The sequence below is a fragment of the Micromys minutus genome (genome assembly GCF_963924665.1).
Source record: "Micromys minutus genome assembly, chromosome: 11".
NCBI lineage: Eukaryota > Metazoa > Chordata > Mammalia > Rodentia > Muridae > Micromys > Micromys minutus.
The window spans coordinates 23,087,648-23,104,090 of NC_137980.1; the positions used below are offsets into that span (position 1 = coordinate 23,087,648).

The 16,443-nt window shown below is 42.2% G+C and overlaps 1 protein-coding gene across 1 annotated transcript in view; it reads left to right on the forward strand.

The window, feature by feature from the left end:
• RNF212 (ring finger protein 212) overlaps positions 1 to 15,759 on the forward strand; it is a gene marked incomplete at both ends in the record, with an annotated part of 40,921 nt that extends 25,162 nt beyond the window's left edge. The window contains 3 exons of the mRNA XM_080925511.1: positions 13,985 to 14,053; positions 15,170 to 15,337; positions 15,648 to 15,759. Coding sequence (XP_080781637.1) covers positions 13,985 to 14,053; positions 15,170 to 15,337; positions 15,648 to 15,759 — 349 coding nt within the window. The remainder of the gene's footprint in view (positions 1 to 13,984; positions 14,054 to 15,169; positions 15,338 to 15,647) is intronic.
• Positions 15,760 to 16,443: the final 684 nt, after the last annotated feature.

Below are 16,443 nucleotides of genomic sequence, written 5' to 3' on the forward strand. Positions count from 1 at the left end.
GGTGCCCATGACCACCAGCCCCTTTATTTTGGGGCAAGACAGAGCAGGGCTTCCTGGAAAGGCTGTAGACAATAGTTGATGGCACGTCTGCTGCCTCTGCTGTTGCTACTGTTTACATTAAACTACTGCTATTGTTTTTGCCACTGTCATCACTGTAGTTGTCACTGTTGCCATAACTCTGGTCAATACTATTAGCTGCTCCTATGACTCCGCTGAAATTGCTTCCACAATTACTGTTCCTGCCACTGCTGCCTCTTCCACATCCTGCTGTATTAATTATGAAGATCTAAAGTAGGCAAGAAGAGTACTTGAGGAAAGACTGATTGGGTCTAATGTTTCAACACCCAGACACAGCATAAGAACATATCTCCAGGCTGACTCTAAAGTGAGTTGAAAAACCTGCTTGTACACTCACAAAGGGGTTTGCAACAATAACAGCCATTGTCATGTAAATGGCTTGCTTCATTGACCAGTTAAGGCATTGTCCATTTTATATAGTCACAGTCCCTCTGTTAGAGCACCAGGGAATATGCTTCCCTCTGGCTTGGGTGAAAACTTCACTGAAATTTGTAATAGCAGAGTATAGTACAGCTGTTGAAATCACTGTGGCAATGATTTGCTTTCAAGAGCTGGATCTGCATGTACTTCAGCAGCAAGCAGCTGTAGTCCATATAGTTTCCACAAGGCATCCATGGAGTGTTTAGAACAGTCAGTGCTGACATAAGGGTAGTCCTACTGGCTGCTTGATTGGCAGTTCTTTATTCAAGGCAGCTGTGGTAGCAGGGAGAAGGTTTTTTCCTTTTTTTTTTTTATTTTTCTCTCATACATTACATCCTGACCACAGTTTCCACTCTGCTCCCCCCCCCCCCAATCTCCCTCTTACCCAGTTCTACTCCTCTTCCATTTTCCTTTAAAGACAAGAACAGGCATCCCAGGGACTCAGCCCAACACAACATACCAAGTTACAGTGAGACTGGGCACAAACCTTCATATCAAACCTGGACAAGGCAACCCAAGTAGGAAGAAAAAGCTCCCAAGAGCAGGCAAAGGCGTCAGACACCTTCCACTGCTGGTGGGTTTTGTTGTTGATCTCTTTTGTCTGTTTCCTGCTGATTAGGGACATTGTGTTTCTTGGGGTTGGGGCTGGTTCAATCTTTGTCATCAAGATATCTTCAACTTCTCATCAAACTGTAACAACAGCAACCAGGAGCAGCAGGGACCAGCAGCAGCTTCCTTGTTCTTCAGTGTGCCTCTCACACCTCTGTAGGCCCTGCCATTCATGTCCTCTCCAGAGTCCCCAGAACGTATATGCAGCTGGCAAAAAACATGCTCCTCCTAGAGCATGAGACAGTCAGTTAGCGGCTGTGGACAAACTGAAGCAGCCCCGTATCCCACACCTGGGATTAAAACAAAAACATATTAATATGGGATAACTGAGTTTTAAAGAAACCAAAACTCTTATTCCTACTATTAGGAGTACCACAAGAATCTACAGAGTCCGTGATTGTTGCCTCTGTCTCAGTGATCGTCTGTGAGCCCTGCTTAGTTGATCCTCTGGACAGTGTTTTCATGGTGTCCTTGTCCTCTCTGGCTCCTGCAGTCCTTCCCTCACCTCTTCTGCAGGGGGTTCCTCTAGCTCCACTAGTGTTTGGATGTGAGTCTTTGCATCTGCTCCCATCAGGTGCTGGATGATGCCTCTCTGATGATAACTGGGCTAGGCACTCATCTATACATATAGCAGAATATCATTAGGAATTATCTCATTCATTCATTAATTTTAGCCAGTTGTATTTGGTTCTGTCCTAGGCATCTGGGCTATCCAGCCTCTGATTCCTGAGCATCTAGGCAGTGTCAGGTGTGAGCTTCCTCTCATTACACAGGCCTCAAGTTGGATCAGTCACAGGTTGGCTACTCCCACAAGTTCTGAGTCACCATTACCCCAGAATATCTTGCAAGCAGGACAGATTGTAGATCAAAGGTTTTGTGGCTGGATTGGCATCTCAGTTCCACTATTGGAAGACTTACCTGGTTTTAGAGGATGGCCAGTTCAGGATCTCTATCCCTATTACTAGGAGTCTTTGCTAGGATTACTCTCATAAATCTCAGGAAGTTTCCATTCTACTAAGTTTCCACATTACCCTCCAGATGCCCCCCGATTTCAGTTGTCTCTTCCAGTACTCTCTCCCTTCATCCCTTCCAATCACCTGATTCCTCTTGTTCCTATCCAGACCATCCACAAACTCTCTTCTCTTTTTCCTTCCCAGGGAGATCCATGCATCCCTCATTGAACCCTCCTTGTTACTCACCCTCTCTGGGTCTGTTAACTATAGCATAATTAACCTCATTTAATAGCTAATGTCCATCTACAAGTGAGTACATATTATGTTTATCCTTCTAGGTCTGAGTTACTTTACTCAGAAGGATTTTTTTTCCTAATTCTATCCATTTGCCTACAAATTTCATGATGTCACTGTTTTAAACACTTGAGTAATACTCCATTGTATAAATGTACCACATTTTCTTTATCCATTCTTCCATGGGGCAAGGTTGTTTCCTGTTTCTGGCTATCATGAGTAAAGCTGTTATGAACATAGCAAGTAAGTGTCTATATGATAGGATGGACTATCATTTGGGTATGTGATTGTCTGAGGAACTACAGTATTGATTTTCATAGTGGCTGTACAAGTTTGTCCTCCCAACAGCAATGGAGGAGTGTTCCTCTTGCTTCGCCTCCTCACCAGCATGAGCTGTCACTTGTGTTTTTCCTCTTTCTGACAGGTTTAAGATGGAATCTCAAAGTAGTTTTGATTTTCATTTCCCTGATGGCTAAGGATGCTGAAAACCTCTTTGAGTATCTCTTGGCCATTTGAAATTCCTCTGTTGAGAATTCTCTATTTAGATATATACCCCATTTCTTAATATGGTTGTTTGGTTTGTTGATGTCTAGTTCTTGGGTTCTTTATTTCTTTTGGATATTAGCCCTCTGTCAGATGTGGAGTTGGTAGAAACCTTTCCCATTCTGTAGGCTGCTGTTTTGTCCTGTTGACTGTGTCCTTTTCCTTACAGAAGCTTTTTGGTTTTATGAGGTCCCATTTATTAATTGTTGATCTTAGAGCCTGCACTACCGGGGCTCTGTTCAGGAAGTTATCAACTTCCTGTGTCAGCGCATTCAAGGTTCTTCCCCACCTTCCTTCTGTTAGGGTTAGTGTACTTGGTTTTATGTTCAGCTCTTTGATCCACTTGGACTTGAGTTTTGTGCAGGGTGATAGATATGGATCTATTCACATTCTTATACATGCTGATATCCAGTTAGACCAGCACCATTTGTGGAAGATGCTTTCCTTTTGCCATTGTGTATTTCTGGCTTCTTTATCAAATATCAGGTACTCATAGGTGTGTGGATTTGAATCTGGATCTCTTATTTGACTCCATTGATCAACCTGTCTGTTCCTATGCCAATACCATGCAGTTTTTATTACTATAGCTCTGTAGTACAGCTTGAGATCACAGATGGTGGAACCTCTAGTTCTCTTATTGTATAGGATTTTTTTTAGCTATACTGGACATTTTTTGTTTTTCCATGTGAAGTTGACTATTATCCTTTTAAGATCTATAAAGAATTGTGTTGGAATTGTGATGGGGATTCCATTGAATCTGTAGATTGTAAGAGGTTTTCTACCTATGTAGTATAGACCAGATTTGACTAGATTAAAAGTAGATAAAGGCAGGTTTACTAGATGCAGCTCCCAGGTCAGTTCACCAGTCCCAAGATGGGGCCAGGAAAACTGAACACCTGGGCTAAGGCAAGGAGATTTTATAGGTCTTGGGCAAGGGGCAATGGTGTGTCAGCAAGAATTGTGCCCATATACAGTCAAAAGCTAAACCTCTGAGTAGGCACTCTTGGGTGGGTTGCTGGAAATGCAGAGGCATGGTGTGAAGATGTGTTAGCCCAGAGTTTTCTCCCTGCAGGCAGGGTTGAGGGAAAGAGAGAAGATGGGGCTTCCCAGCTTATAAGAAGGAGGAGGGTGATCAGGGGTTCTGACCAAACAGATTGTTCTTGTTAAGATGGCCATTTTTACTATATAAATCCTATTGATCCATGAGCATGGGAGATCATTTCATCTTCTGATATCTTCAATTTCTTTCTTCAGAGAAGTTTTTATCATATAAGTCTTTTACCTGCTTGGTTACTTAGCCCAAGATACTTTCTATTATTTATGGCCATTGTCGAATGGATACTTGTCAGTTCATGGGTGGCAAGCATGGCTCTGGCAGGCCTTGCCCTTCTCTCCCATTCCCTCTGCCTTGCTAAAAACAATTAGATTGCATTCCTAAAGCTAGCCTCCAAGTTCTATTCCCTTATTTAACTACTTCTTTTGCCTGATACCTGTTGTGAAAAGATGACATCCCAGGTTTCAGCACCAATGTTAGGGGAAGGATGAAGAGAGTGGGGGGGCATATGGCCCATGGAGGTGCAGTGAGGCCTGGGGATAAGAGGGATGCCTTTGGGGGGTCCATGTTGGTAATCCCTTCCCCCTGAGGGACCAGCCACACAACAGTATAGTACAGAATAGAGTTTATTCAGGTCATGGGAGAGTTAAGAAGGTGGTAGAGGCAGAGAGAGAGGAGGAGAAGAATAGAGGAGTAGAGGCCGGCCATGAGCACGTGCAGAGAGAGGGGGAAAGGGAAGGGAAGAGGAGGGATAGGGGTGGGAGAGCAAGAGAGCCAGGAGTCAAGAGAGGCCAAGAGAAAGAGGAGGGGGCAAGCAGCCCCTTTTATAGTGTCAGGTCACTGGGGCTGAGCATACCTGGCTACTGCCAGGTAATTGAGGGGTGGGGTTTACAGAATCCCAACAATACTGACTACTGGCTATCAAAGGATTGAAGTCCAGCAATAAAAATCCCCTTTGGCTGCCCTAATAAACATGGCCAATTAAAATTCAACACCTCATACTACCCTTGGGTTTCCCTTTGTACCTTTATAAACTTCCACTTTCCTATGTGCCTTGTCTATCTCTTCTCTATCCCAGACAGTTCCCCTCTAAAACAAATACCCCTCTTCCTTCTCCCTTGTTCCCTTCCTCCTCCTCTCATTCTTTCTCTCTCTCTCTCCTGTCTTTGTCTCTTACTCCTGCCTTCTGTCCCTCTGGGGCAAATAAATCTCCTTTGTGTTAAGGACTTGATCTTTTGGTTCCTGTGCCAACACTTTTCCTTTCAGTTGTAAAGGGTTTTGTTTCTCAATTTCTTTCTTAGCCTATTTGTCATTTGTGTGTAGAAGACCTACTGGTTTTTATAGTTTTCTTGTGTCCAGCCACTTTATTAAAGGTGTTTATCAGCTGTAGGAGTTCCCTGGTAGAATTTTTGGGATTGCTTATGCATATTATCCTATCTGCAAATGATACTTTAGCTTCTTTCAGTGTGTATCCCCTTGATCTCCTTCAGTTATATTATTGCTCTGGCTAGGACTTCAAGCACTGTATTGAATAGATATGGAGAGAGTAGGCAGCCTTGTCTTGTTCCTAATTTTGGTAAAAAAAAAAAAAAAAATTGAGTTTCCTTTTAATTTGAGGTTGGCTAGTGGCTTGCTGTAAATTGTCTTAATTATGTATTTGGGTATGTCTTTTTTATCCCTAATCTCTCTAAGACTTTTTTTTATCATGAAGGGGTGTTAGAGTTTTTCAAGGGCTTTTTTAGCATCTTAATGAAATGATCATGAAGGTTTTTTTTTTTCCATTCAGTTTGCTTATATGGTGGATTACACTGACTGATTTTCTTTCTTTCTTTCTTTTTTCTTTATTTGGGGAGGAGTGGAGAGGGAATCTTGCCTTTGTGGGTTTTTTATTGGTAATTTTATTTATTTACATTTTAAATGTTATCCCCCTTCCCAGTTTCCCCTTCACAAACCCCCTATCTCATTCCTCCTCCTGCTGTGCTTCTGTGAGGGTGCTCTGCCACCCACGCCTGCCTCACAGTCCTTGAATTCCTTCACACTGAGGTGTCAAGCTTCCACAGGACCAAGGGCCTTTCCTCCCATTGATACCAGATAAGGCAATACTCTGCTACATATGCAGCTGGAACCATGGGTCCCTCCATGTGTACTCTTTGCTTGGTGGTTTACTCCATGGGAGCTCTGGGGGAGGGGGTCTGGTTGGTTGATATTGTTGTTCTTCCTATGGGGTTGTGAATCCCTTCAGCTTCTTCAGTCCTTTCCCTATCTCCTCCATTGGGGTCCCCATGTTCAGTCTGATGGTTATCTGTAAGCATCCACATCTGTATTGGTTAGGTTCTGGCAGGAGACAGCTATACCAGGCTCAGCAAGTGCTTCTTGGCATCAGCAACAGTGTCTGGGTTTGGTGTCTGCAGATGAGATAGATCCCTAAGGTGGGGCAATCTCTGGATGGCCTTTTCTTCAGTCTCTACTCCATTCTTTGTCCCTGCATGTCCTTTAGACAGGAGCAATTCTGGGTTAATGTTTTTGAGATGGGTAGCCCCATCCCTCAACCGGGAGCGATGCCCTAACCTCTGGATATGGTCTCTACAGGTTGTTTATATGGTGGATTACACTGAACCTTCCAGCTATCTCTGGGATGAAGCCTACTTCATCATGGTGGATAATATTTTTTATGTATTCTTGGACTGAGTTTGAGAGTGTTTTATTGAGTATTTTTACATTCATGTTTATGAGGGAAATTGGTCTGTAATGAGCTGTTTTCTTCCTAGCCCCAAGTTCCCAGAATGACTCAGACTCAAAATATATTTACAAATTCATAGGCCATCCATATAGCTAGGTTTATTCCATGACTAGCTAACATCTTGACATAATCCACTTATTTATACTAATCTATATTCTGCCACATGCCTAGTTACCTCTGCTCCAGTACCATGTGTCCATCTTCCTCACATCTTCCCCAGAAACCTTCCTGTGCCTTGCTCTATCCCAAAACTCTCTCTGCCTATGAGATGTTCCACCTTCTATTTACCCTTTCCTATAGGCCATAGGTTTTTTTTTAATTAACATGTGATGCATCTGTACAATATACAAGATATTCTCTCTACAGTTCCCCCATCTAGTCCAGTAAAAGGCTCTTTTTCTTAGAATAATAAACTATATAATAATAATAATAATTATGAAAATTGTTGAGTAAGATTTACATTCACAATATCCAGTCCACATATATTTGACAACTTAGGAAAAGTTATTGTATTATCTGTCCTATCTTGATTAGTTCAGACTTCTGTACCTAAATTATTTTCTATTATAACTTGTATTACCAACCTAAAAACATCTTTTTAGACCTAAAAACATCTCCTTAAATCTTAAACAACTTAAGTTTAACTGTGAAACTATAAATATTTAGTCTTCAACCACATCAGAGATTTGAAAATGAATAAATATTACCAGAGTATGCAAGAAGTACAGAGCAAGCAGCTTCCAAAACTATAGAAATGACAGAGACAGCCAGGTGCCTAGACAACTACCCAAATTTTCTCTATAGTCTTGGAGCACCCATCTTCAGCCTTCTAGCCCAGTATATGATAGACATATTTGTGAAGCAGGACTCATAAAGGGCTCCTTACCCTGTATTGGCAGAGCTTGGCAGTAGGTTTGCCTGCATTCAAGTTTGCCCATTTTGGATAGCATTCTGTTGGCAGTCAGAGCAAAGGCAGTTTTTGCCTGGTGGCAGCTTGCCTCATTTGAAGAAAACTCATCATCATCTTCTCTGAAGTAGAAATGAGGTCATGCCAGGAGCTGATATTTCTTATTGTCAAAAGGGTCTGAAAGCAACTTTAAACGTTATATTTTGAAGGTCTCAAAGGTGTTTAAAGACCAGCTATCTATAACACATCAAAATAGGTAAATGTTGCTTGTTTCTAGCTATTTACTGTCTGTTCAGCCTGGGAAGTATATTTCTGTGATAAACTAAAATAGTATCTAACATGATCATGAGTGTAATTGACTATTAACTTGGATTACTTGACCTAAGTAGTTTGTAATAGCAGCTTTCAAAAAGACTAGAACTTCACACTGCATTTTTAAATAAGTAACTTATGTCCAATACCTGATACAGGAGTAGAGACATAATATACAGTATGTTGTAACAAAAATAACCTTAATTTCCCTATCAGTATATACCAATGTATATAAAATAACCTTAATTTATGTATCAATATAAAAATCTATATCAGTGTAAGATTATTGGGATAGAATGCTCTTAAGAGTAGATTCAATAATCTACCCTTTTATCTCTATTATTCCTATAGCTCCCTTTATCCCCCCCTTTTTTCTTTTCAACCCTCTCCCCCTACACAAGAAAGAAGATACACAAAATCATAATTGTTAATGAAGAAATTATTTGTATGCTGATAAAACACATTCATATTGAATCTAGGTGTGTTATGTCATTGTGTTTCTCTCCATCCATTTTTTAAAGATTTATTTATTTATTTATTTATTACATATAAGTACACTATAGCTGTCTTCAGATACACCAGAAGAGGGCGTCAGATCTTATTACAGATGGCTTTGAGTCACCATGTGGTTGCTGAGATTTGAACTCATTACCTCTGGAAGAGCAGTCAGTACTCCTAACCACTGAGTCATCTCTCCAGCCCCCACCCCTTGCCATCCATTTTTAAACATAAAAGAAACAATTTTTATCTTCAACTTTCTCTCTAAGGCTTCCTAAACTTGCCTAGTTTTTTTTCATTTGGTTGGTTTTTGGTTTTTTATTTATTTATTTATTCATTCATTCATTCATCCACTCATTTATTTATTTACATCCCAAATGATGCCCCCTTTCCCAGTCCCCTCTGAGAGGGCAGCATCCCCAGGGGGAAGTATCCCCTCACCTTGGTGCATCAAGTCTCTGTAGGATTGCTTGCATCCTTTCCCACTGAGGCCAGGCAAGACAGCCCTCTGCTACATATGTGCCAGGGTCCTTGGGCCAGCGTCTCTATATTCTTTGGTTGGTGGCTCAGTCTCTAGGAGTTTCCAAGGGTCCAGGTTAGTTGACACTGTTGGTCTTTCTGTAGGGTTGCCATCTCCTTGAGGGCCTTCAATCCCACCCCTAACTCTTCCATAGATGTACCTGATCTCTGTCCAATGTTTGTCTGTGGATATCTATCTACATTTGTCTCAGTCAGCTGCTAGATGGAGCCTCTCAGAGAGCTGCTATACTAGGATTCTGTTTGTAAGTACAATATAGCATCATCATTAATAATGTCAGAGATTGGTGCCTGCCCATGGGATAGGTCTCAAAATGAGCAGGTCACTAGTCGCCCATTCCTTCTGTCTCTGCTTCATCTTTGTCCCTGCATTTTTTTTAGACAGGACCAATTTTGGGTCAAAAGTTTTATAGGTGGGTTGTTGTCCCCATCCCTTCCCTGGGAGTCCTATCTGACTACTGAAGGTGGTCTCTTCAGGTTCCATATCCCCACTGTCAGACATTTTGGTCAAGGTCACCTGCATTGACTCCTGGGAGCCTCCCTCATCCTGGGTCTCTGGGACTTCCTAGAGAATCTTGACACACACCCCCACCCCCAGCAACTGCATATTTCCATTCTTTCTCCCGGCCCTCTGAACCTCTCTCATGTTTCTCCCAATACCTGATCCTTCCCTCTGTTCCCCTAGCCCTCCTCTCTCCCATCAAAACCCTCCCTCCCTCTGCCTCCCATGACTATTTTGTTCTCCCTTCTATGTGGGATTCAAGCATCCTCTCTTGCACCTTCTTTCTGGTTTAACTTCTTTGGGTCTGTGGGGTGTATCATGGGTATGCTGAAATTTTTGGCTAATATCAGTGAGTACATACTATGCATGTCCTTTTGGATTCGGGTTACCTCACTCGGGATGATATTTTCTAGTTCCATCCATTTGCCTGTGAAATTCATGATATCCTTGTTTTTAATAGCTGAATAATATCCCATTGTGTAAATGTACCACATTTTTGTATCCGTTCTGGATTGCTTCCAGTTTCTGGATATTATGAATGAATAAAGCTGCTATGAACATAGTGGAACATGTATCCTTGGGGTATGGTAGAAAAATCTTTTCAGTATATGCCCTGGAGCAGTATAGCTGGATCTTCAGGTAGAACTATTTTATAGGTAATTTATTTTTATTTTTAATTAAACATTTTCAAATTATATATTTTGTTCATATTTCCTATTCTACAAATTTTTCCCAATCATCCCAGATAACTGCAACAAATTCCATGTTTTTCCCTTTCTTTTTTTATTGGCTATTCTCTGTATTTACATTTAAGATGTTATCTCTTCTCCCCCCACACACACTTCCATCCCCCTTCCCTATCCCATGCTTCCATGAAGGTGCTCCCTCTCCCACCTCAGTGCCTTGGTATTCCCCTCAGGTAGAACTGTATCTAATTTTCTGAGAAACCTCCAGATTGATTTTCAGAGTGGTTTTACAAGTTTGCAATCCCACCAGCAGTAGAGGAATATTCCCCTTTTCCATATCCTCACCAGCATGTGCTGTCATTTGAGTTTTTGTTTGTTTGTTTGTTTTTATCTAAACCATTCTGATTGGTGTAAGATGGAATCTCGGGGTCGTTTTGATTTGCATTTCCTTGATGGGACTTCCTGAGACTGAAAAGCTTCTGTAAGGCAGAACCAGTAGTTCTTTCTATGACTTTTTTAAACTAAGTTTCCCTTCTTATCATTTTTCAAACCCAATACCTTACTAGTTCAGGTACCTTGGACTTCTAAGTTTGTACCCCACCCCAGCCATTCAGCTAGCTCAGGACTCCTGGCTAGACTTAACCAGCCTGTGCAGCTTCAGGCCTTCACGCCCGTGGACCCAAACTGAGTTTCTGTTTTTCCATGAGCTGCCTCGCTCTCCATTAATTGTGTGCTTGGGAGAAGTCGCAGCTACTGTGCCCTCATACTACGGTCTGAGACCACGCACAGCCTCATTCACTACCCTCTGCCATTTTGCAGCAAGGTGATGTCCAACTTCTTGTTGACTGTGTTCTTACACTGACCTCTAAGCATGGTGTCTGATAAGATACAGGGGGTTATTTCAGTTTTCTTGTATCTGTTGAAACTTGCTTTATGACTGAGTATATGTTCAATCTTGGAAAATGTTTTTGGAGAATGTTCCATGAGGTGCTGGGAAGCTGTATTCTTTTGTGTTTAGATAAAAATCTTTGGTAGATATGTTAGGTCCATTTGGTTCATAACACCTGTTAACTCCAGTATTTCTCTGTTTAGTTTTTGTCTGAATGAGTTGTCCACTGGGGACAGTGGGGTGTTGAAGTCTCCCACTATCAATGTGTGAGGGTTGGTGTGTGATTTAAGCTTTAGTGGTGTTTCTTTACAAGGGGCATAGATATTAAAAATTAAAAATCATCTTGGTGAATTTTTCCTGTGACAAGTACGAAGTGTCCTCAGTTTCCTTTAATTAATTTTGATTTGAAGTCTATTTTGTTAGACATTAGAATGGCCACACCAGCTTGTTTCTTAGGTTCATTTACTTGTTTAAAAAAAGAATCTTTTTCCAACCCTTGGCTCTGAGGTAATGTCTATCTTTAATATTGACATGTGTTTCTTGGAATATTCAGGACTTGCTGTAATAGGATAGCTGAGCTCTGGTGATGACTTATCACTTTGGCTATTGTTGACTGTGTTCTTACACTGACCTCTAAGCATCTGGGTTTGGGATAAGTATGGGTGTAGTTGCTGAGTTTTGAATTTGTCTTTGTTGGATGAGTGTTTTGTTCCTTGGTTTCTGTTTCCTCACTGGTCTTCTGGCTGGAGTGGCCTGGGATTGAGTAGAGAGAAGATCTATACCTGAGTTGGGGCTGGGGTTCTAGAGATTGACAGACATGGCCTCTGGGCCCACTGGGGGTCCTCTACCTGAGTTGGGGCTGGGATATGGTGATGAGGAGGGATAGGATGATTTGGGGTAGGCTGGGCAGGCACTGAGTTAGGACAGTCTACAGGCTGGAGGCTTACCTGGAGTTCTGGTAACCAGCATGGCCTCCAGTCAAGCAGGGATCCTCTGCCAAATTGGTAAACAGAATACTCTGACAAGGAGTAGAAGGGGCACTGTGTGGTAGGCATTGGAGTCTGGTGGCTGGCATAGCCTCTGGTGGAGCAGGAGGTTTCTACTAGAGTTGTGAGTGGTATATGGTGATGAGGAAAAAAGAGGTGGTTGGGGGTAGGCTGGGAAGACACTGAGGGAGTGGGAGTAGCCCATGGGTGGCAGGGACAGGGCTTACCTGGGGTTCTGGCAGCTTATGTGGCCTCTGGTGGAACAGGGAGAGTTGTGGGCCAGGATATCCAGGAAGGAGTCTTAATCAAATAATTTTCCCATCACTCATTAACTTAACTTATTTCTAAGAAAAATAAGCATCAGTGGCTAGAGAGATAGTTTAGTGAGTAAGAATGTTTGCTATAAAAGCATGAGAATCTCAGTTTGGATCCCCACCACACATTTAAAACCCAAGTGTTGCACCAGCACATCTGTAAGCATCTATATTCCCAGTACATTTTGCTGTGGGTATAAGTTGCTTTTTCCACAATCCATTCAGTTAGAATTGCCCAGAATGTAATCTTTTCAGACAGAATTCTTTGACTTCCTACTGTACACTGTGGTTCTCCTGTATCTTTTTAAGACCTGAAAACCCACGTGTAGTGTTTAATAATATTTCATTATATGGATATATCATAGTTTCTCCATTTCCTTACTCAGTGACATCCTGAATGCTTTCAAGTTTGCCAACTATTAAAAGGCTGATATTGTCTACTGTAGACGTTGTGTGAACATGGATTTCATAACTCTTTGAAGTAAACACAAAGGATCCTGATTACCATGGTCATATACAAAGAGCATGTTTCGCTTTCTCAGAAATTGTCAAGATGTCCTTCCAAGTGACTTGTCTTTTCGAACAACAGCCAGCAATATCAAGGGAATGATATAAGAACAAAACAACATAACACATAGTAGGACCCAAATCTAACTACAGCATGTTATCCCTTAAGTGGGACAGACTCAATGCTCCAGGGAAAAAGTCAGAAATTGTCAAACTAGCATAAAAATCCTGCTTGCATTCTATCTATAAGAAATATATTTAATTGAAAGGCAAAGTAGGTGAAGGAAAACTCATAGAGCAGACATCATACAAACAGCTTCCAAAAGGGAACTAGAGTGGTGTTTATTCATAGTTAGACAATCTAAGCTTTAAGACAATATTACTAGTAGCAAAGGGACATTTATGATGCCAAATGCTTAATATAATAAGAGGATAAAGCAATTACTGTGTGTAAACAACAAACCCAAATATATAATGAATTAAAGAGAAATCCATAATTTGGGGGTATTTCAATATTCTATTCCCTATAATTGATAAATCACTAAATATGTAATTGCTAAGAAGTTAGGAAACTCGAAGAAATTTAACCAAAATAACTTATAAAAATCTTATACCTACATCACCTGGCAGCAGAAGAGTATACATTCTTTTTAAGTGCACATGGGGCATTCTCCTGGAGGTGCTTTCCAAGCCTTCATATGTGGCTGTCCAGTACTTACTGATCACCTGTTACCACAGGCACTCATGCTGGCCCTCCCTGGCTAACCACTGGCCAACAGAACAGACACCATGGCTCAGGGGCAACTTTGTGAGACTAAAACTCAGCAGGCCTGATTGGTTCTGGTCCCAACTACTGACATCAAGCTGCTAATTTATTTGAATTATTCACATTATGCCCAAGTTGAAAAGGGCATCAGTACAAAGATAGAACAAAAGACACATGTCTCGCTGTGGCACTCAGAAGGACTTGGAGTACTTAATGGACCATAGTCACACTCAGAGAACTGCCTAGAGTCAGAAGGTTGTGGTTGCATATGCCGCTTGTTAGTAGTCTCACAATGGAGACATGGCCATACCTTCAGAGAAGCATCAGCACGTATAATCTACTGTCACACACTAATACTATGCAGTGTGCTTTACTCCCTCTTCAGGCAGTGTCTCCTGCCGGGGACCCCAGCATCTCAACTTGACACCCAGCCATGCAAGCATGACAAAGGCTATCAGGTAGGTCCCCATTGGGGCAAAACTTAGACCAAACAAAACCTATAGCCAGCATTGAAACTGACAAGTTGTCTCTTAATACTGTATATTGACCATGTTTGGAGAAGGCTGTATTATATGTTGAACTTTATAGTTTGCATTTTTAATCCAAGGTCTGTCTTAGAGACCTTGAAAAGAAGTCATGAATACATGGATGCACGGTAGCTCCTTAAATGAGGAGGCTAGGGTCACAAATACTTCCTGTAAAAAAAATGTAAATAATCTTAATTTTCATGCAACTTCTCAGCTTTGCCTTTGTATGAGAAAGGTGGCCGGAGGATCAGAAGCTTGCAGGCTGACTGTGTCCCCATAAAACACTACAGATTCGGAGACAGACTGTCTTGGCCCATAGCTGTAGTGTACCATTCTAAAGACATATCTTTCACTCAGCCACACCTTTTTCCATGAACAGGTAGGAAACTCCCAGTGCCTCTCACATTCGGAGCATCAAAGGGAAGTCTCCATAAGGCAATCCTTCCTCTTTCAAGTGCTTCTTAGACCTTTGTACATCCTAATTAATATGCCATAATCAAGTCTGCATTTTACTGCCCACCTCCAGCTACCCCAGTTTCAGTAAGCACATTGCTTAGTCCAAGTAGCCATGTGTGCCCCTTGGGTCCTGGGGTCATTTGCATTTGTCTGTTGCTTGATATACCCTATAAGAAGTCTTTGCCTATCCTGAGAACTCCCTCCCTCCTTGATGCTGGCTCACCTTGAATCACCAACCTTACCTCACTCTCTACTGGCTTTGTATCCCCTGGTTGGTAGTATCTTGTGTTGCTACTGCAATCCCAGCACCCAGTTTCTGGCTCCTCTGGACTGTGTGGTTATACACACAGAGCAAGTATGTTGGTGAGTATCTAGGCTCTGCTTGAATCACCTATGGTAAGATAGCAACAGAGGGGGCTATCTAGAGACTGTTACAAAAAGGCCAGAGCAGGCCTCATATATCCTGAGTACTCAGAACATGTTCTTTATCAACAGATGACCTTTAAGGCCACGAAGTAGTAATTGCTTGGATAACCATGTCACCAGAGTTGTAGAGAACATTTGTGACTTTGTTTTTGTTTAATTTGTTAGAGTCCCACCATTGCAGGTGCCCTACAAGGAACTGTCACCACTTCCAGCATCACAGCTGTCCAGCCGGGCAGCACAAGGGCCTTCCCCCATCGTAAGCAATGCGTGGACAGGACCTCCACGGCAACCCATCAGCATCTCAGGCCTGCTGCAGAGACAGTGTGCAGGCAAGTGCTCAGCCAGCTTTCTGATCTCAAGACTTCTCTCAGAAGAGTGCATACATGAGGTGTTTGCAAACATGAAACCTCACACTCCTGCCAGTGCTGGCTCTGTCTTCATGACAAGTTTTTACGTTAGTCAGCAGTACTCTAAAAAGACTAACCTGACACAACATTTTTAAAAACACATACTTAAGACAGTGAACTCTTTTTTTCAACTTATTTTTTACTTGATATTTGCATTCCTGTTTTCTTCAGCAATGTAGAATTAAGAAGTCATGGTAAAGCTCACATCTCTTTGCATCTCTTAATGCTTCCTACAGGGTCAGCATCCCCTGGGGGATGGACACTGAGAAGATGAGCCCATTCTTGCCTTCTACACCTGCAAATCTACGCTCTGGAGCCAACCCCTGGCACGTGTACGTTCATCAGTAGATATCACTGTACGGTTCATTCCAGAGAGATGATGTAACTAAATAAAGCACCTTTCTGATAAAGCACCTGTCTGGATAGCCTTGTGGAATCTTTCATCTTTTGTATTCTTCCTGATCCTGTAGAACTCTCCTAAATTGAGTGTGGAGCCAAAGTGAGCAGCCTCCTGGGGCTCTCTGTCAGGGATCCCAAGATGCATCTCTCCGAGATGCAGGTCTGCCGGGTTTGTGCCCACAGAAATAACATACACATAATATCCCCCAAAGAGAGCCAATAGTTCAGGGTGACTCCATTTCTTCCTTGTGCTGGCAGTCTCCAATGGCATAGTTTTGTTACTCAGGGCTTGTGCCAGCCACCGTGTGGTGTTATATATCATGGACAGATCTCTTCAGAACTGTGTTCTGCCCTGAACTAAAGTTGCAGGTGAGGCCTAAGGGCATAGAACTTATTGCTCTGTTGGAGAATGGACCCTTCCTGCGGGAGGCATTTGGCACTCATAGGTAAGTGGCGTGTGCCTCCCTGCATGCCTCATAACTCAACCCACAGGAACTAGGAGGGGTGTTGTGGTGCTCTCTCTACTCCTTTACTTTCTCTTCGCCTATAACTTGTCAGAGAACTTGTCTGGTTCTGTAGAAGACATTCACAGCAGATAGGCTGAGGTGCAGGCCGGCTGGACTATTCCAGTGG